Source organism: Nerophis lumbriciformis, linkage group LG14, assembly GCF_033978685.3.
Source record: "Nerophis lumbriciformis linkage group LG14, RoL_Nlum_v2.1, whole genome shotgun sequence".
Classification (NCBI taxonomy): Eukaryota; Metazoa; Chordata; class Actinopteri; order Syngnathiformes; family Syngnathidae; genus Nerophis; species Nerophis lumbriciformis.
In genome coordinates this window covers 28,361,916-28,383,088 of record NC_084561.2, presented here as the reverse complement: position 1 = coordinate 28,383,088, position 21,173 = coordinate 28,361,916, and the positions used below count along the sequence as shown (strand labels likewise).

General features: G+C 38.1%; 1 protein-coding gene across 2 annotated transcripts in view; it reads left to right on the top strand.

Annotated features, from left to right (window-relative positions):
• The window catches only part of LOC133616842 (uncharacterized), a 271,957-nt gene that overhangs the window by 106,862 nt on the left and 143,922 nt on the right, over positions 1–21,173 (top strand). For both annotated transcript variants that reach the window (XR_012050812.1, XM_061976458.2), the window contains exons 8-14: positions 1,683–1,727; positions 3,668–3,721; positions 3,989–4,033; positions 7,462–7,515; positions 9,890–9,934; positions 11,210–11,263; positions 13,875–13,919. Coding sequence is in view for 1 of the 2 variants with exons in the window: in XM_061976458.2 (XP_061832442.2) it covers positions 1,683–1,727; positions 3,668–3,721; positions 3,989–4,033; positions 7,462–7,515; positions 9,890–9,934; positions 11,210–11,263; positions 13,875–13,919 (342 nt within the window). In the remaining variant the exon portion in view is untranslated. The remainder of the gene's footprint in view (positions 1–1,682; positions 1,728–3,667; positions 3,722–3,988; positions 4,034–7,461; positions 7,516–9,889; positions 9,935–11,209; positions 11,264–13,874; positions 13,920–21,173) is intronic.

Here is a 21,173-nt window from a genome sequence, read left to right as displayed (position 1 = left end):
AGTGTTCTGTGGTCTGACGAGTCCACATTTCAAATTGTTTTTGGAAACTGTGGACGTCGTGTCCTCCGGACCAAAGAGGAAAAGAACCATCCGGATTGTTAGAGGCGCAAAGTTGAAAAGCCAGCATCTGTGATGGTATGGGGGTGTATTAGTGCCCAAGACATGGGTAACTTACACATCTGTGAAGGCGCCATTAATGCTGAACGGTACATACAGGTTTTGGAGCAACATATGTTGCCATCCAAGCAACGTTACCATGGACGCCCCTGCTTATTTCAGCAAGACAATGCCAAGCCACATGTGACATCAAAGTGGCTTCATAGTAAAAGAGTGCGGGTACTAGACTGGCCTGCCTGTAGTCCAGACCTGTCTCCCATTGAAAATGTGTGGCGCATTATGAAGCCTAAAATACCACAACGGAGACCCCCGGACTGTTGAACAACTTAAGGTGTACATCAAGCAAGAATGGGAAATAATTCCACCTGAGAACCTTAAAAAATGTGTCTCCTCAGTTCCCAAACGTTTACTGAGTGTTGTTAAAAGGAAAGGCCATGTAACACAGTGATGAACATGCCCTTTCCCAACTACTTTGGCACGTGTTGCAGCCATGAAATTCTAAGTTAATTATTATTTGCAAAAAAAAAGAAAGTTTATGAGTTTGAACATCAAATATCTTGTCTTTCTAGTGCATTCAATTGAATATGGGTTGAAAAGGATTTGCAAATCATTGTATTCGGTTTATATTTACATCCAACACAATTTCCCAACTCATATGGAAACGGGGTTTGTAGATCCTCTGTGTGGTCAGAAACGCTTAAAATGTGTACAACTCTTGCAGTTTCAGTGTTTAGCATACTTTCAGTTAGCTAGCCCTTGGCTTTCGGTACCTTTGCTTCGCTTGCTTCAGCAAATCTGTACCTCCCGCCGGGTAGATTTCAAGTCGAATATGTTATAGCAAGCTATCCTGTAGCTGTGATCACAATTAGTGGTAAGGAAAATCCAGTTTTTAGTCAAAACTGTGGTATTGAGACCACAGCGCTTTTTCTTTGCGTCCTCTCCCGGAAACAGTGGCTGCTGGAGTAAAACAACTCTCAAAGGATGCAAAATACGGCATACTATTGGGGACGGCGTGGCACGGTTGGGAGAGTGGCCGTGCCAGCAACCTGAGGGTTCCTGGTTCGATCCCCAGCTTCTACCGACCTAGTCACGTCCGTTGTGTCCTTGAGCAAGACACTTCACCCTTGCTTCTGATGGGTTGTGGTTAGCGCCTTGCATGGCAGCTCCCGCCATCAGCGTGTAGGTGTGTGTGAATGGGTGAATGAGGAAATAGTGCCAAAGCGCTTTGAGTGCCTTGAAGGTAGCAAAGCACTATACAAGTATAACTAATTTACCAATAAGTGGTAAAAGATTTATGGTACTACCTTTCTCTGCGGGATCGTTTTTTTCGTGGCCACCATAGACAGGTCGTCGCTATCACAGGTTTGACTGTATTTGACTGTACGACGAGTTTCATTGCTGCATTTATGTTATGTCTAACTCATATAGCATTCCTACTGGGCCATGATTATATTAACAACTAGGTAACAGATTACTTTTTGGTCTTGATTCTGTCAGATCTACAATAATTATATATCTTTTGTAAAGTATGTACTGAAATGCATTTGCTTGTTTCTATTCTCAAGGGTCCCAAAGGTTATCCAGGACCACCTGGACTTCCAGGAGAACAAGTAGGTTTCATAATTAGGGACCGCAATGTCCCTTTGGGACAGAGGACCCTATTGTATTTCGTGCGTTTTATTAGGGACTGCAATGTCCCTTTGGGACAGAGGACCCTATTGTAATTGTAAGGTTTTATTATTATTATTCCGCCGCCTCTTTGAGCTGTAATTTGACCATCTTAACATGCTTCAAAACTCACCAAACTGGACACACACATCAGGACTGGCAAAAATTGTGATCTAATAAAAAAAAACAACCCCAAAACTCAAAATTGCGTTCTAGCGCCCCCTAGGAAGAAAACACAGACGCAACTGCTCCTAGGAAGAAAACTCAGACAAAACTGCATGTAACTTCCTGTACGAATGTCGTAGAGACATGAAACAAAAACCTCTATGTAGGTCTCACTTAGACCTATATTTCATCAACCCCCAGCAAAAATCAACAGGAAGTTTGCAATTCCCCCTTCAAAACAAAAGTTTTGTAAAAACCAGTCACCTTTTTTCAAACATTATCTCCTCTGAGCGCGTTTGTCGTGTCAGCTTCAAACTAGCACAGGAGAGAGATCGAAACCTTCTAAATAAAAGTTGACCAAAGACTTTTAATTACTGCTCCGGTTTGGATTTTATGTGCTGTCAAAGTCGGTCCCGTCCATCGATGCTTGCAGCTTTAATTATTATTATTATTCCGCCGCCTCTTTGAGCTGTAATTTCACCCCCTTAACATGCTTAAAAACTCACCACATTTGACACACACATCAGGACTGGCAAAAATCGCCATCTAATCAAAAAACCAAACCCCAAAACTCAAAATTGCGCTCTAGCGCCCTCGAAGGAAAAAACACAGACAAAACTGCTTATAACTTCTGGTAGGAATGTCGTAGAGACATGAAACAAAAACCTCTATGTAGGTCTGCCTTAGACCTAGATTTCATACATTGACATTTTTCAGCAAAAATCAACAGGAAGTTGGCAATTCCCCCTTCAAAACAAAATGTTAGTAAAAACTGTCACTTTTGCCTTTTTGAGCTGTAATTTGACCCCCTTAACATGCTTCAAAACTCACCAAACTTGACACACACATCAGGACTGGCAAACATTGCGATCTAAAAAAAAAAAAACCAACCCCAGAACTCAAAATTGCGTTCTAGCGCCCCCTAGGAAGAAAACACAGACACAACATCTCCTAGGAAGAAAACTCAGACAAAACTGCCTGCAACTTCCAGTACGAATGTCATAGAGACATGAAACAAAAACCTCTATGTAGGTCTCACTTAGACCTACATTTCATATATTGACATCCCCCAGCAAAAATCAACAAGAAGTTTTGTAAAAACCGGTCACCTTTTTTCAAACATTATCTCCTCTGAGCTTGTTTGTCGTGTCGGCTTCAAACTAGCACAGGAGAGAGATTGAACCCTTCTGATTAAAAGTTGACCAAAGAGTTTTAATTACTGCTCCGGTTTGGATTTTATGTGCCGTCAAAGTCGGCCCAGTCCATCGCTGCTTGCAGCTTTAATTTAATTTGTTATCATGAAACTATATAATGCAGTATAATATAGCTAATAGTTATGGATAGTTAGGTATGGTTATATAAAATAATATTGTATAACACTATATTATACAATGATCATGCCATATAAATTGGGCCTGTTATGATTGAACTTTGTTGACTAAAACTACATGTAAGTAATCAAACCAACTCAAATAATGAAAAGTGTAACTTCAATAGTGTGCCAGGTTGGTTGAAGTGGTGCAGAAATGAACAGTTCGCAGATGAGGTTTGTCTTGGGGGAGTCTGTCTGGAATGAACAGTGCTTGTTTTATCCCACCTTTGGCAACTCTGGTTGGGGTTTGTGTTTCTACTCTTTGGCTTTTTATGTCTATCTAATCTCCCTATTCACTGTTCATTCATTCCTTCCCCCTCTCTCTCTTTGGTTGTCTGTTTGTAGGGCGTACCAGGACTACTTGGGGAAGCTGGGGCTGCAGGTTACCCTGGCAGGCAGGTGCAGTGAAAAATACAAAAATATGGTTCTTGGTCATTCATTAAACCTCTTTGATTCTACAAAAAAAAAAAAAATCTTACTCTTTATGTACAGCATAGCTTTGGAAACTCTTCACTTCTTTGTCAGTACAGTACAGTAACATGGTCAATAAAGTAAACAATGAGTTTTCTTTCCCATTATTTCAACTAGACTTTGTGATGTAGTGAGAAAATGTCATTTGGGAACATCCCAAATAAGTTTTTGTCACCAGTGTTTCTGTATTTGCAGGGTAATGCCGGGCCAGAAGGTAACCCGGGGCCTAAAGGGGTTCGAGTAAGTACCGGTAGCTCTCTGCTCTCATTCCTTCTTTTTTCCTTCAGCAGCAGTTAATACTTCATTTCCTGAAAGGATTAGAACAGTGTCAGGCCTTCAATCTTGCTCCAGAAAGCCAGCGAGAGCTGAGTTATATTTGTGACACACTGGATGGAGTACTGCATATGTACTTTTGTTGTTAGTCAAAGCTCCAGGACAGCTCCAAAGACAGACTTTTTTGTTGAAAGTAGGGATGCTCTCAGACCGAGAGATTACAGAGAAGAAACACAATGAAAACAAAGGAAAAGTTGGTGAAAGCAGCTTGTCAAGAAAGACTTGACTACTTTGCGAGGAGACTGTTGCTAATAGTATATTATAACTAGAGATGTCCGATAATATCGAGCCGATATTATCGGCTGATAAATGCTTTAAAATGTAATATCGGAAAATATCGGTATCGTTTTTTTATTATCGGTATCGTTTTTTTCTTCTTTTTTTTTTCGTTTTTTTTTTTTATTAAATCAACATGAAAAACACAAGATACACTTACAATTAGTACACCAACCCAAAAAACCTCCCTCCCCCATTTACACTCTTTCACACAAAAGGGTTGTTTCTCTCTGTTATTAATATTCTGGTTCCTACATTATATATCAATATATATCAATACAGTCTGCAAGGGATACAGTCCGTAAGCACACATGATTGTGCGTGCTGCTGGTCCACTAATAGTACTAACCTTTAACAGTTAATTTTACTAATTTTCATTAATTACTAGTTTCTATGTAACTGTTTTTATATTGTTTTACTTTCTTTTTTATTCAAGAATATGTTTTTAATTTATTTATCTTATTTTATTATATTAATTTAAAAAAAAGGACCTTATCTTCACCATACCTGGTTGTCCAAATTAGGCATAATAATGTGTTAATTCCACGACTGTATATATCGGTTGATATCGGTATCGGTTGGTATCGGTAATTAAAGAGTTGGACAATATCGGAATATCGGATATCGTCAAAAACCCATTATCGGACATCCCTAATTATAACCATAACTTTACAAGGCGTAATGACTACATAATACAAAATGTCACGATTATTGTGACCACAATTACCATTCACATTAGTATTTTTACTTTATTAAATAGCACCTTGAAATTCAGCATCTAATTCTCAAGGTTGCAATATTTAAAAAATTAAAAATAATCAACTGGTTTCATCCCACTAAATTTTATTTTGAGAACAAAAATAACAGGGGTGCACAAAATGGTACACAGTTGAGGACGAAAGTTCACTTTGTTATTTTAATCATTCTGATGCCTCAGCATTTAAGAAAACATTCAACATGTGTCTGTTATGTACTGAAATAACAAGCACACAAAAAAATTGAACAGCAAAGTTCTTAAAGGACAAAATTTAAGTCCCACCAAAATCTTTGTCCATGACTTGTCTTTGCATTGATATAAAAATAAAACTTGAACCTGTTACTATACCTCTTTGTGTACGAGAACAGTGCATTTTTTTCACATTATAAAAGTAAAGTTAAAGTTAAAGTCCCAACAATAGTCACACACACACTAGGTGTGGTGAAATTACCCTCTGCATTTGACCCATCCCCATGTTCACCCCCCGGGAGATGAGGGGAGCAGTGAGCAGCAGTGGTGGCCGCACTCGAGCATCATTTTGGTGATTTAACCCCCAATTCCAACCCTTGATGCTGAGTGCCAAGCAGGGAGGCAATGGGTCCCATTTTTATAGTCTTTGGTATGACAAGGCCAGGGTTTGAACTCACGACCTTCCAGTCTCAGGGCGGACACTCTAACCACAAGGCCACTGAGCAGGTCTTAAGAACTATTACATAATCTCGCATATACTGTAATGCACAGTCAAGTTTTTGTGTTGTGTTGTGCTAACCTGATAAATCCATAGGCAGAGGTGGGTAGTAACGCGCTACATTTACTCCGTTACATCTACTTGAGTAACTTTTGGGATGAATTGTACTTCTAAGAGTAGTTTTAATGCAACTTACTTTTACTTTTACTTGAGTATATTTATAGAGAAGAAACGCTACTTTTACTCCGCTACTTTTATCTACATTCAGCTCGCTACTCGCTACTAATTTTTATCGATCTGTTAATGCACGCTTTCTTTGTTTTGGTCTGTCAGACAGACCTTCATAGAGCCTGCCTTACTGGTGACGTTTCACTCCGTTCCACCAATAAAATGCAGTCACTAGTGACGTTTGACTCTGTTCCACCAATCAGATGCAGTCACTGGTGACGTTGGACCAATCAAACAGAGCCAGGCGGTCACATGACCTGACTTAAACAAGTTGAAAAACTTATTGGGGTGTTACCATTTAGTGGTCAATTGTACGGAATATGTACTGTACTGTGCAATCTACTAATACAAGTTTCAATCAATCAATCAAAAGTGTGAAGGAAAAAAGACACTTTTTTATTTCAAACGTACATCCCGTCACAAGCCTAAAGACTGACTGTACAGTTCCTGTCTTTACAATAAAAGTGCCGCTCCATCGCGCCTGCGCTTTCAAAATAAGAGTCTCCGAAAGCCAGCGCAAACAAGCTAGCAAGCTACGGAATTTGCCGCCAATGTATTTCTTGTAAAGTGTGTGAAAACGAATATGGAAGCTGGACAAATAAGATACCAGAAACCAACCACTTTCATGTGGTATTAGACAGAAAGGAGGAACTTTTTTTCTCCTGCATTTGAAAACGTGGACGTTAAGCACTGCTGTCTGATTACAATCAATGCAAGTCATCAGAATCAGGTAATACACCAACTTATATTCTTGTCAACATGAAAGAAAGGAATCTATTTGTGTTAAACATGCATGTATATTCATTAAAACACCTTTAACATGTAAACAAAAACGGCAAAATAAATAAATATAAATGATATACTGTATATATCAATGTATGTGCATATATGTGTATATATATATATATATATATATATATATATATGATATGTGTGTGTATGTTACTCATCAGTTACTCAGTACTTGAGTAGTTTTTTCACAACATACTTTTTACTTTTACTCAAGTAAATATTTGGGTGACTACTCATTACTTTTACTTGAGTAATAAATCTCTAAAGTAACAGTACTCTTACTTGAGTACAATTTCTGGCTACTCTACCCACCTCTGTCCATAGGTTGGATATGTTTTTGTAGCTCTAGCTAAATATTGGCCCAAGCGTGCCAAAAACTTGTCTAACTTTTGATTAGTAGTGCAGATAAATTGTGCATAAATAATACATAATTCATAGTTTGACCTTAAAATCCTCTATTGTACAGCAACGTATGTTATTTGTGTTCAAATGTGACAAAAGAAAATAATCAGTATTAGATTGCTAAACCTCAGAGTTTGTAATGGAATACCGTCCTACAGAACTGACATGAAATTGTGATGTTACAATTTTCAGGGTTTCATTGGACTTCCTGGTATTTCTGGACCATTAGGCCTGGAAGGAGAGAAAGTAAGTGATGTTGAGTTTGGGTAAATGTATTTATATCTCTATACAGTATGGTTATTTTCATTACAAACATTGTTGTTGTTTTTTGCTTTCCATTTTTACCCCTTTTCATGTACCTGAGCTTTCATAATAACATTTTAGAAGACTGCAGTAGAAGGCATTGCTCTTCGTCCTTATTTGAAATTAGAGTCTCTAAGAAATGTTTGTCAAAAAGGCTTGTTACAAATCACCAAACACCATAGTAGTTTGCGCGGGTTGCGTGATTTCATGAGTTTTCTAAGATTTTAAAAATCATTGTTCCATGATTGTATTATGTGACCTTTTTTAAATGACAAATCTGTCCTTTAGCTGTAAGAATTGTTTAAGTACTGTACATAGAAAAAGAGGTCTAATCTAATTACCGTATTTTTCGGACTATAAGTCGCATTTTTTTTCATAGTTTGGCCGGGCTCCAGTGCGACTTATATGTTTTGTTCCTTCTTTATTATGCATTTTCGGCAGGTGCGACTTATACTCCGGTGCGACTTATACTCAGAAAAATACGGTAATAGATTAGAGATAAGCCAATACTTGGAACAAACCGGGGAATTTATTTTCCTTTTTTAACTGATCTGCGTTTGGCTGATGAGGTGCTGAGCCCAGTCAATCTTTACAGCTTTGTCCCTATGTTTACATGGCTAAAGATTGTACTCACGTGAAATATGGGATGCATGCTGAGAGATACACAATTACATTTCCAGATTTCTTGTTACACGCTTGCTGGAGTTGAATGCAGGGTGCGTGTCTGCCCGGAACACCGGCTTGAATTAAGTAAACTGCAGTGAACGTGTCGTCTATCTACAGCAGGGGTCCCCAAACTACGGCCCGCGGGCCGGATCCGGCCCCCCAGCATCCAAAATGCGGCCCACGAGAAGTCCCAAGTTAAAAAAATATATATATTTTATTTTTTATTTTTTTATTTTTTTATCTTTCTTTTCAAATCCATTTTCTACCGCTTGTTACTCTCGGTGTCTCCTAGCCGTTCAGGCCAATCATATTGTCTAAAAATGAATTTTCCCATCGATAACGTGACAATGTTAAATGTTGATGAACATCAATGTTAATTGATGTTAAATGACAAAACGGATTATAAAGACAATGTATATATGTATATATACATATATGTATGTATATATATATATATATATATATATATATATATATATATATATATATATATATATATATATACATATATATATGTATATATATATATATATATATATATTTATATATATATATATATATTTATATATATATATATATATACACTTATACATATATATATATATATATACATATATATGTATGTATATGTATAAGTGTATATATATATATATATATATATATATATATATTTATATATATATATATACATATATATATGTATGTATATGTATAAGTGTATATATATATATATATATATATATATATATATATATATATATATATGTATGTGTATATATATATATATATATATATGTATGTGTATATATATATATATATATATATATATATATATATTAACCCAATGCGGCCCCCGAGTCAAAAAGTTTGGGGACCCCTGATCTACAGTGTGAAACCGCTTCTAAGATACTAATCCTCACCACCATGGAGAAAAATAAACAAAATTTCTTCCAAGTACCATAAGGACTATAAGAAGAGAAATTGCAAAGCATGCTACACACACATACCGAACAGGACGGCACAAGAAGCTAACCGCTACAGCTTCAATGTAAAGTAGAGGTGATCTATCCAGATGTTGATAATATCGATACCTAGTATCAGTATATAAATGATAATAAAGTGATTAGATCAATATTTTATCTTTTTCTTGTTCTTATTATTACAAAGTTATTTTTTGGGGTGGTTTTTGTTATTGTTTATAAACTCACAGAGTGAGTCTCTGGATACAGCACGAATTTGAGGGAAAAACCCAAATGATTTAATTGGGAGCCAAAAGTATTTTTTTCTTTTGCTTAGTTATTGTGCAGTATCTATTTTATAAAAAAATAAAAAATAAAATGACATGCAATATCACATACATCATCTGATTTACAACAATACTAGCAAATTATGTATTTAATAAGATAACATTTATAACAATGAATTATTGTGTTTACTTGATTTACTTGCTACAATAAATTTTTTGTTCTATAATATATTGTCAAAATATCGGATCGGGACTCAAATTCAGATCGGAGGACAAAAATATCGGATTGGACGACAAACATTTTTTATCAGGACATCTCTAAGATATATGGACGAACAGATGGATGGATGTTTAGGTACACAGCATACGCTATCATTCTTAATCTTTATTTCTTTATTTTTCTAGGGTCCACCTGGTCCTCCTGGAAAACCTGGTCCCAAAGGAAGACAGGTAATAAACATTTTTTTATTTGAGATGTCTGCATTGTTCAGAAGTTCAATAAAAACGGTAATTATTTGTCTGTGGGAGGGAAGAAACAGATATTGATCAAAATGTCAAGTGATGGCCCTGGGCACTTCAAAAGCAGACTGTTCAATCTGCTCGGTGTCTACTCCTGCTCTGTTGTTAACATGCCAAATCAAACAAGACTATGAAAGCTATTGAGAAAAAAATGGAAAGTCATTGATAACTACATTAAGGATTTCACGATATGACAAAGAACACAAGTCATGTTCAAGAGGTGGCTTAAAAGGATGATTGGATTTTAGCAGAGAAGGATACAATTAATTCCTACATTAAACTTTGATACTTTAATGTTTTTTTAATTGTTTTTAAAGGGCGTTAGCCGCTTTTTGTAGGTTGATGTTGCCAATTGGGCATGCTGCCTGTTCTCAGCTTCAGCCAAGATTTTTTTTTTCATAATCACCTGAAGAGTTTGTGATCCAAGGTAGTCCACAAACTGGCTTGTTTTGATTTAATTCAAAGCACAGTTTACAATTACATTACATCTCTCTGGACTCTTTTTGCATTTTAGAAAATAATTACATTAAAATACAGTAGTGGGGAAGCATTATTTTAAAACTACCAGCCTTACTTGTGTAACCGGTGGTCTTTTCCTCTGTGTTGTGTGGCTTTTATGGAACACGACCGACACCATGGATTGCTCAGCTGCACTTTACTCTCCCGTTATGGTAGACAAAAGGGCAAGTACAACAGTGAAATAAACATACCTGATAAAACACAGAATACAATTGTTGTCAATAAGTTTTTGCCATCGTCGAGTTCCTACACAAAATACAATACAGAACAAGAAAGTGAACTGAAGTTCTTAACATGACAATACATTTTCTGTCGTGGCATGGACGCCTACCTCTCCCGTTACGGTAGACAAAAGGGAAGTTGGAAGGCGTGTCCAACGCATATATAAATACAGGTGTCACAGTAATTATTGCAGTAGGAGGGACAACGAGACAATGGTTCCACATTGACAAAACATCGAACAATATTCAGGTATTAACATGTAACTTACACATTTTGTGTATTTATAACAATAATAAAGCATTATAAAATACATTATTTACAATACATAATGGACCCTGTTACACTTGTTCCCCTTTTCCTATATCCATAAACGTCAAAACACAAAATAATGTTTTCAAAGGTTTAAAGGGGAAATTTATGGAATACAAATACATGCAATTGAAAGTGGATATGTTTCCTCCACAGGGTGTGGTGGGTGATATTGGTGAAAGGGGGCCGACTGGTCCTGATGGCAATGAGGTAAGAACCCCTGTTATTCTGAGATGGGTTAAGTTGAGCAATTTTACCTTGTTCCAAGTATTATACAGACAGACATATTTTTTTCACCAGTAAGTTGATTGAGATGATAAATGATAATGAAACTGCGATACAGTATGTGGACAATATTAGGTTACTAAGCCATTGTCATGTCTGTGATCATGTTTTGTTTAGTTATGTTTTGCTTGGTTTTTGGACACTTTTTAGTTCTTGTCTTCACTCCCTTGCTTTGTCACCATAGTAACCATTAGTTTCACCTGGTTCACATCCTCATGTCACGCACCCGTCTCACGTTTTCACATTTTGAGTCACGTACCTGTTTTCACTAATCATGTCACCAGTATTTAAAGGCCTACTGAAATGCGATTTTCTTATTTAAACGGGGATAGCAGGTCCATTCTGTGTGTCATACTTGATCATTTCGCGATATTGCCATATTTTTGCTGAAAGGATTTAGTAGAGAACATCGACGATAAAGTTTGCAACTTTTGGTCGCTGATAAAAAAAGCCTTGCCTGTACCGAAGTAGCACACGAGTAGCGTGACGTCACAGGTTGTGGAGCTCCTCACATCTGCAAATTGTTTACAATCATGGCCACCAGCAGCGAGTGCGATTCGGACCGAGAAAGCGACGATTTCCCCATTAATTTGAGCGAGGATGAAAGATTTGTGGATGAGGAAAGTGAGAGTGAAGGACTAGAGGATAGTGGGAGCGATTCAGATAGGGAAGATGCTGTGAGAGGCAGGTGGGACCTGATATTCAGCTGAGAATGACTAAAACAGTAAATAAACACAAGACATATATTAGCCACAACACAACCAGGCTTATATTTGATATGCCACATAACAAACACCTCCCCCCTCCCGTCCATATAACCCACCAATGCAACTCAAACACCTGCACAACACACTCAATCCCACAGCCCAAAGTGCCGTTCACCTCCCCAAAGTTCATACAGCACATATATTTCCCCAAAGCCCCCAAAGTTACGTACGTGACATGCACATAGCGGCACGCACGTACGAGCAAGCGATCAAATGTTTGGAAGCCGCAGCTGCATGCGTACTCACGGTACCGTGTCTGCGTATCCAACTCAAAGTCCTCCTGGTAAGAGTCTCTGTTGTCCCAGTTCTCCACAGGCCAGTGGTAAAGCTTGACTGTCATCTTCCGGGAATGTAAACAATGAAACACCGGCTGTGTTATCCGGCACACCAGTCAAGGGGTGCATTCTACGGCGGGACTGCCTTATCCAGCACAATACCTGCCGCAATACACCGCTTCCCACCTACAGCTTTCTTCTTTGCTGTCTCCATTGTTCATTGAACAAATTGCAAAAGATTCACCAACACAGATGTCCAGAATACTGTGGAATTTTGCGATGAAAACAGACGACTTTAATAGCTGGCCACCATGCTGTCACAAAATGTCCTCCACAATCCGTGACGTCACGTGCTGACGTCATCATACCGAGACCTTTTCAGCAGGATATTTCGCGCAAAATTTAAAATTGCACTTTAGTAAGCTAACCCGGCCGTATTGGCATGTGTTGCAATGTTAAGTTTTCATCATTGTTATATAAACTATCAGACTGCGTGGTCGGTAGTAGTGGGTTTCAGTAGGCCTTTAAGCTTGTTGTTGCCAGGCAGTCGGCCTGGTGACATTATCCTATCTATCCATCCATACTACTGCTACCCATGATATTCCTGTTTACCATAGTTCATGACATGCCACAGTAAGTGTTTTTGTTCCGTGTTCATATTTAATTGCCTTTGTGCTAGTCTTTTGTTTTCATTAGTCAAGTTTGTTCTCCGCCATTGTGCGCGCCTTTTGTTTGCTTCCTTTTTTTGTAGTTTGTTAGTGTTATAAATAAATCATGTACTTGCCAACTTTCCTTTGCATTCCGGGAAAACAAACTCCAAGGTCCACGTATTGACAGAATGTCACCAGGCCGACTGCCTGGCAACAACAAGCTTAAATACGGGTGACATGATTAGTGAAAACAGGTATGTGACTCAAAATGTGAAAACGTGAGAAGGAGCGTGACATGAGGATGTGAACCAGGTAAAACTAATGGTTACTATGGTGACAAAGCAAGGGAGTGAAGACAAGAACTAAAAAGTGTCCAAAAACCAAGCAAAACATAACTAAACAAAACATGATCACAGACATGACAGCCAGTACACCTACAATAACTAAAAAAATGTAATAAAACTGCTGCGCATCGCCAAAAACGTACTATATTATTTTTGATTTTGTTCCCCATCTGCCATCACTTGTGAGGTCAAAGTTCACTAATGTTAAACAAAAGGGCCTGATCCCAATTATGGTCCAGCCCAAATGTGTTTAATGGGCTTGAGGTCAGGATTCGGTGTGGGAGAGTTACATTTTATAACACAGGGCCCAACCACTGCATTGCTAATTCATGTATTTACGATGTGTTCATCCATCTTATTCATGCAGAATAATACGTTATATAGAATAAGAATACTAGATATAAATTCCTGAATCAATTGGGTATCCTCGGAATGCGGAATTTGCACTGCTTTAAGTATCCTGTCCTGTGTACTTAGGATGTTGCTGTAATGTTTCACAGGGGCCTGTTGGTGGGACTGGTATTGGCGGCTTTCCGGGCCTGAGGGTAAGTCTCTGTTTTACAGCGCTATCATGACGTGCCGTATTTACCATCCCATATAGAATTCGGTAGTTGAATTGTTTATTGCAATGATGTGATGATGTGACATTGTAGCTCATGGATAAGAGGTTTTCAAGCAGCCGTTGTGTTGATGTTGTTACTGATAGCAACTTGAGATGTGTTATTGCTAAGATCACACTGCTGGAATGCTCCTCGCTGCTAGAGCTTGGCTAGTGAATATTATGAAGGGACTCAAAGGGATTTTTTCCCCCATTATACAGGTATATTATTCACAAGGAATCGATACTGCACCAGAGTCAGGGCCGCAGCTAGGATTTGACAGATACCGAGGTCAAAAATTGGTTGTCCAAGAGAAGCTTTAAAAGTCTGAAATCATGGGTATCCCAGCATCATATAGAAATAAAAGCTTTCATTGACGTAGAACTATCACATGTAATATTATTTAACATATATGATCATGTTTTTTAACAGTCTAGTTTTTTTATTAACATGCTGAAGTTTTGTAATAAACAATTTTAAGATCATTAAAACATACATTTAAAAATAATACCAAAACTTGGGATTCGAACCTAAGACCTTCTGCTTTGCAAAGCAAGCACTAGTGATGCACCCCATTCTATCCCCCCGTGATGCAGACCTAAAGGTCCTAATTTTTGGTTTTGTCGATTATTTTGTTCATCGGTCGAATGTAAGACAAGTAAATAATATCATCAAAGATGTGTAGATTATACTTAGAGAGATTGTTGCTGGTATTGTGTTTTGGGACGGCGTGGCGAAGTTGGGAGAGTGGCTGTGCCAGCAATCTGAGGGTTGCTGGTTCAATCCCCACCTTCTACCATCCCAGTCACGTCCATTGTGTCCTTGAGCAAGACACTTCACCCTTGCTCCTGATGGGCCTGGTTAGCGCCGTGCATGGCAGCTCCCGCCATCAGTGTGTGAATGTGTGAATGTGGAAATAGTGTCAAAGCGCTTTGAGTTCCTTAAAAAGGTAGAAAAGTGCTATACAAGTACAACCCATTTACCATTTTTGTCACTGTTTCAGTGTTTGTCCGTACACTGTTCTAATTGGATTTAAGGTGGTTGGATTTGTCCAGCATGGCATTCAATATCACAATAAGAGGGAAGCATTGCATGTAGCTATGTTTTAGTAGCTTCAGGATAGAGATTGTTTCCGATATGTCGAACATTTGAAATGTTGTAGTACCTCAATTTACAAGCTTAATTGGTTCTGTCACGGCGCTCTTAACTCAAAACAGTTGTACTGTATCTTAAATCAACGTCTGTCATTGAAATGATTTGAAATCAAAACAACACCATTTTAACATGTAACATGCCTTTTAAAAAGAAAATCTATATCTTTTGGATAAGCAATATTGCAGTACAATAGAATGTACTACGAACAACTACAGTAGTTTTATGAAGTAATGTAATAATAATGTACATTATTGACCTGGAGAGTGAACTTCTATGGTATCTCATTCCATCAGCTTCTCTGTCAAACAGACCATCAGCAGCTTCTCCATATTTTCATGGATAAATGTCCTCCGTTAGATACTATTTTAACTCCCTTCGCTGGGGTTAGACTCATTCTGCTTCAATATGGTGCAGACGAGCTCGTGTTTTTAAATATGTTTTTTTTTAATTATTCAATCAGCACTGTCCTTCACACCTACTTTCTTCATTTCCATTGTTGGAAAACAAAAGTATGTCTGTTCAAAGCTATAAGCTAATGCCATTGAGTAAAACAGGAAGTTTTTCAAGGGTCTTGTTTTTATTTATTTATCCAATTGCAGATTATTCTTACGTTTAGAGTTAAAATATATGTAACCTATTGGTTAATAATCAATGGGTCTATTTTTCTCGAACTTGCTGTTGCTAACTATTGCTCTCTGTTTGAGAAATATCACTTGATCAAGCCTTTTTTAACTACACTACAAGAAAATAATACAAGTATGTATGATTCGTGCTGATATCAGATCGGTATATTGTAATTAAAAATGTTGTATCGAGAAACCGCTACAACAAATACAATATTTTACTTCCTGTAGTTCATGATTGTTAATATTCCAAGTTGAAATTGAAGGATTGAACGATTGTTCAAAATTGCGACCTTCTGTAAACACCATCTGATCTCTGACCACAGCTAGTTAGTCTTTGGGTGGGTGTTTTCTTTTAAATCACTCCAGCTTTCAGAAGGAAGCAAAACTTAATCCTAATCAAACTGCACATGGGAACCAAAACACTTCCACTTCCCTAATCCGCCTTTTGATTTGATTCATATTTAATCATCTTAACACGCGAGTGATTTCGACATTGGCATGGTCTCGTAAGGAACTTTAATTTGACATCTAAAACACACTTTCACTTCCTCTGTGTCAGTCACACCATCGTGGCATTAGTCTTGTTCATTCCTTTAGTCTTGTTCGCTCCTTTAGCCTTGTTCGCACCTTTATTGAAACTTGAATCACACCAAGTTAAGTAATGAGAGCGGAAGCAAAAACAAAGCAGCAAGTGTTCCTTCTGGAATGTATTTGATGTCTGTGCCAGCGTGTGACACTAAATGAGATGCAGTCATCCACCGAGATGACAGAAACACGGGTTTGATGAAAATGAATAATATTACAAACCCCGTTTCCATATGAGTTGGGAAATTGTGTTAGATGTAAATATAAACGGAATACAATGATTTGCAAATTATTTTCAACCCATATTCAGTTGAATATGCTACAAAGACAACATATTTGATGTTCAAACTGATAAGTATTTTTTTTGTTTGCAAATAATCATTAACTTTAGAATTTGATGCCAGCAACACGTGACAAAGAAGTTAGGAAATGTGGCAATAAATACTGATAAAGTTGAAGAATGCTCATCAAACACTTATTTGGAACATCCCACAGGTGTGCAGGCTAATTGGGAACAGGTGGGTGCCATGATTGGGTATAAAAACAACTTCCCAAAAAATGCTCAGTCTTTCACAAGAAAGGATGGGGCGAGGTACACCCCTTTGTCCACAACTGCGTGAGCAAATAGTCAAACAGTTTAAGAACGTTTCTCAAAGTGCAATTGCAAGAAATTTAGGGATTTCAACATCTACGGTCCTTAATATCATCAAAAGGTTCAGAGAATCTGGAAAAATCACTCCACGTAAGCGGCATGGCCGGAAACCAACATTGAATGACCATGACCTTCGATCCCTCAGACGGCACTGTATCAAAAACCGACATCAATCTCTAAAGGATATCACCACATGGGCTCAGGAACACTTCAGAAAACCACTGTCACTAAATACAGTTTGTCGCTACATCTGTAAGTGCAAGTTAAAGCTCTACTATGCAAAGCGAAAGCCATTTATCAACAACATCCAGAAACGCCGCCGGCTTCTCTGGGCCCGAGATCATCTAAGATGGACTCATGCAAAGTGGAAAAGTGTTCTGTGGTCTGACGAGTCCACATTTCAAATTGTTTTTGGAAATATTTGACATCGTGTCATCCGGACCAAAGGGGAAGCGAACCATCCAGACTGTTATCGACGCAAAGTTCAAAAGCCAGCATCTGTGATGGTATGGGGGTGCATTAGTGCCCAAGGCATGGGTAACTTACACATCTGTGAATGCACCATTAATGCTGAAAGGTACATACGGGTTTTGGAACAACATATGCTGCCATCTAAGCGCCGTCTTTTTCATAGACGCCCCTGCTTATTTCAGCAAGACAATGCCAAGCCACATTCAGCACGTGTTACAACAGCGTGGCTTCGTAAAAAGGGGTGCGGGTACTTTCCTGGCTCGCCTGCAATCCAGACCTGTCTCCGGTCGAAAATGTGTGGCGCATTATAATAAATAAATAATGATAAATTCTACCTTCAAGGTACTCAAAGCACTTTGACAGTATTTCCACATTCACCCATTCACACACACATTCACACACTGATGGCGGGAGCTGCCATGCAAGGCGCTAACCAGCCCCCATCAGGAGCAAGGGTGAAGTGTCTTGCCCAAGGACACAACGGACGTGACTAGGATGGTAGAAGGTGGGGATTTAACCCCAGTAACCAGCAACCCTCCAATTGCTGGCACGGCCACTCTACCAACTTCGCCACGTCGTAAAATACGACAGCGGAGACCCGGACTGTTGAACGACTGAAGCTCTACATAAAACAAGAATGGGAAATAATTCCACTTTCAAAGCTTCAACAATTAGTTTCCTCAGTTCCCAATCGTTTATTGAGTATTGTTAAAAGTAAAGGTGATGTAACACAGTGGTGAACATGCCCTTTCCCAACTACTTTGGCACGTGTTGCAGCTATGAAATTCTAAGTTAAATATTATTTGCAAAAAAGAAAATAAAGTTTATGAGTTTGAACATCAAATATTTTGTCTTTGTAGTGCATTCAGTTGAATATGGCTTGAAAAGGATTTGCAAATCATTGTATTCCGTTTATATTTACATCTAACACAATTTCCCAACTCATGGAAACGGGGTTTGTAGTACATAGTACGTATTCAACCACACAAAATATATGAGTAAGATCATGTGAAGAACAGGGATTGTTTTGTTAAAACAAGATGTGTAGAAATGCAACAATCTGGTTTTCATTATGTCTGCAATCATCGGTCTCTGTGTGGTGTCAATGATTTCTGACCACCTGTCGGGTACGACAGTCCTTCATATGGGTTGATGGGATGCAACTGTTTCCACTTGGTTTAGCTGGTCTTTTAAACGCTTGTCCTTATTCACATGTTTTACGTTTCGCACCAACATGATTTGTGTCACTGGTGCTCAAAAAAGCTCAAATAGACTTTTGAGTTGACGCACTCATTATTCTTTCATGGCCCTTTCACTTTTCGGGAATTAGATAAGACAGTCCCACCAATTTTGCAGCAGTTCTTGAATATATATATTTTTTTTTTCCGCTACATATAGGTATTAAAATACTGGGGCTGTCAAAGTTATTGCCTTAATGTATGTGATTTTTCACAAAAGTTGCAAGTTTTGAGTATACAAATGACGTGCGTTCAAGTAAAACATTAAACACATTTTTCTGTATGACAATCTAACAATAAAATTGCATTTATGTCAAAATATTAATTTAAATCATACAAAAAAGTAAATTACTGCAATAATCTTGAGTTCCGGTAATCAAAATTCAAAAGTGTGATTAATCTAATTAATACATATATTCTAAAATACCAAAATATCGGTATGTTTTTTTTTCAACATTGCATTTTTGGGAATGAAATTGCCAATACATGCACTACATTAAATGTGAACAGTTAATGAGTGAGGCGTTCTACATTTTGGCGAGACACATTGACTGCAAATATACTCATTTAGCCAGGTCAATGTATTGTCAGGGCATGGAATCAATCACAACTGGACTGTTTAGATTGTCTTAAAATATGTTTTTCATTAGTTTATGCTCAAAGACTTAAAAAGGGCAGTTCTATTCTGAAAGCCTGGTGCCGGATTCAAAGTATTCTGTATCCTTGATAGGAGAGTTGTCATATCTAAGGCTATGTTCACACTGTAGGGTAGGATGCCCAATTTGGATTTTTTTTTTTTTTTTTGGTAAATCCAATCTTTTTATGTAAATGTTTACATCACCAAAAATATATATTTTAATTCTTCATATGGCTAATAACAATTGCTTCCATGCGCACAAAACATGACATCTCAAGGAACAATTTCCCTTGTGGATCAATAAAGTTTGTCTAAGTCTAAGCCGAAGTCTAAATCTCAGGCTGAGCCCTGTGTTTACAGAGGTAAACATGGCCCTGATCCATGTTGGTGCTGTCCCGGCACATTTATGGCATTTTTATTGAGTTTGTGCAACCTGAGTCAACATATATTATTTCACATATGATATTCAGGGAGAGAGCAAAGATTTTAGCCCTGATAATTTGTGGGGCTGCAGGGCACAATTGTTGCAACATCTGTAGTGAGGAGTGTGTGGGTGTGGAGGCAGAGCAGTGGGACATAAATGTAAGTCCTCCTACATTATAATCACTCCTAAAACATCATATTTTTGCCACTGATTGTTTTCTGCTCCTTTATCCTCCATTTACTTTCGAGCCTGTCTGTTTTGGCTTTTGAATGCAACCTAATCATTCAGACTGCAGGCATTGATTGATTGATTGAAACTTGTATTAGTAGATTGCACAGTGAAGTACATATTCCGTACAATTGACCACTAAATGGTAACACCCGAATACGTTTTTCAATTTGTTTAAGTCGGGGTCCACTTAAATTGATTCATGATACAGATATATACTATTTTCATAATACAGTCATCACACAAGATCATCATCACAGTATATAAATTGAATTATTTACATTATTTACAATCCGGGGTGTGGGATATGGAGAGGGGTGGGGGTGGGGGTTAAGTTTGGTTGGTATCAACACTTCAGTCATCAACAATTGCATCATCAGAGAAATTGACATTGGAACAGTGTAGGTCTGACTTGGTACATATGTACAGCAAGTATTGGACACAGAGAGAGAGATCAGAAATTATAAGAAACAGTGACTACATTTGATTGTTTACATTTGATTATTTACAATCCGAAGAGGTATGATGAGGAAGGGAGGGTGTTAGTTTAGGGTTGAAGTTGCCTGGAGGTGTTCTTTTAGTGCGGTTTTGAAGGAGGATAGAGATGCCCTTTCTTTTACACCTGTTGGGAGTGCATTCCACATTGATGTGGCATAGAAAGAGAATGAGTTAAGACCTTTGTTAGATCGGAATCTGGGTTTAACGTTGTTAGTGGAGCTCCCCCTGGTGTTGTGGTTATGGCGGTCATTTACGTTAAGGAAGTAGTTTGACATGTACTTCGGTATCAGGGAGGTGTAGCGGATTTTATAGACGAGGCTCAGTGCAAGTTGTTTTACTCTGTCCTCCACCCTGAGCCAGCCCACTTTGGAGAAGTGGGTAGGAGTGAGGTGGGATCTGGGGTGGAGGTCTAGAAGTAATCTGACTGGCTTGTTCTGGGATGTTTGGAGTCTAGATTTGAGGGTTTTGGAGGTGTTAGGGTACCAGGAGGTGCATGCGTAATCGAAAAAGGGTTGAACGAGAGTTCCCGCCAGAATCTTCATGGTGCTTTTGTTGATTAGAGAGGAGATTCTATAGAGACATCTCGTTCGTTGGTTGACCTTTTTGATTACCTTGGTTGCCATTTTATCACAGGAAAGATTAGCCTGTAGAATGGAACCTAGGTAGGTGACCTCATCCTTCCTGGC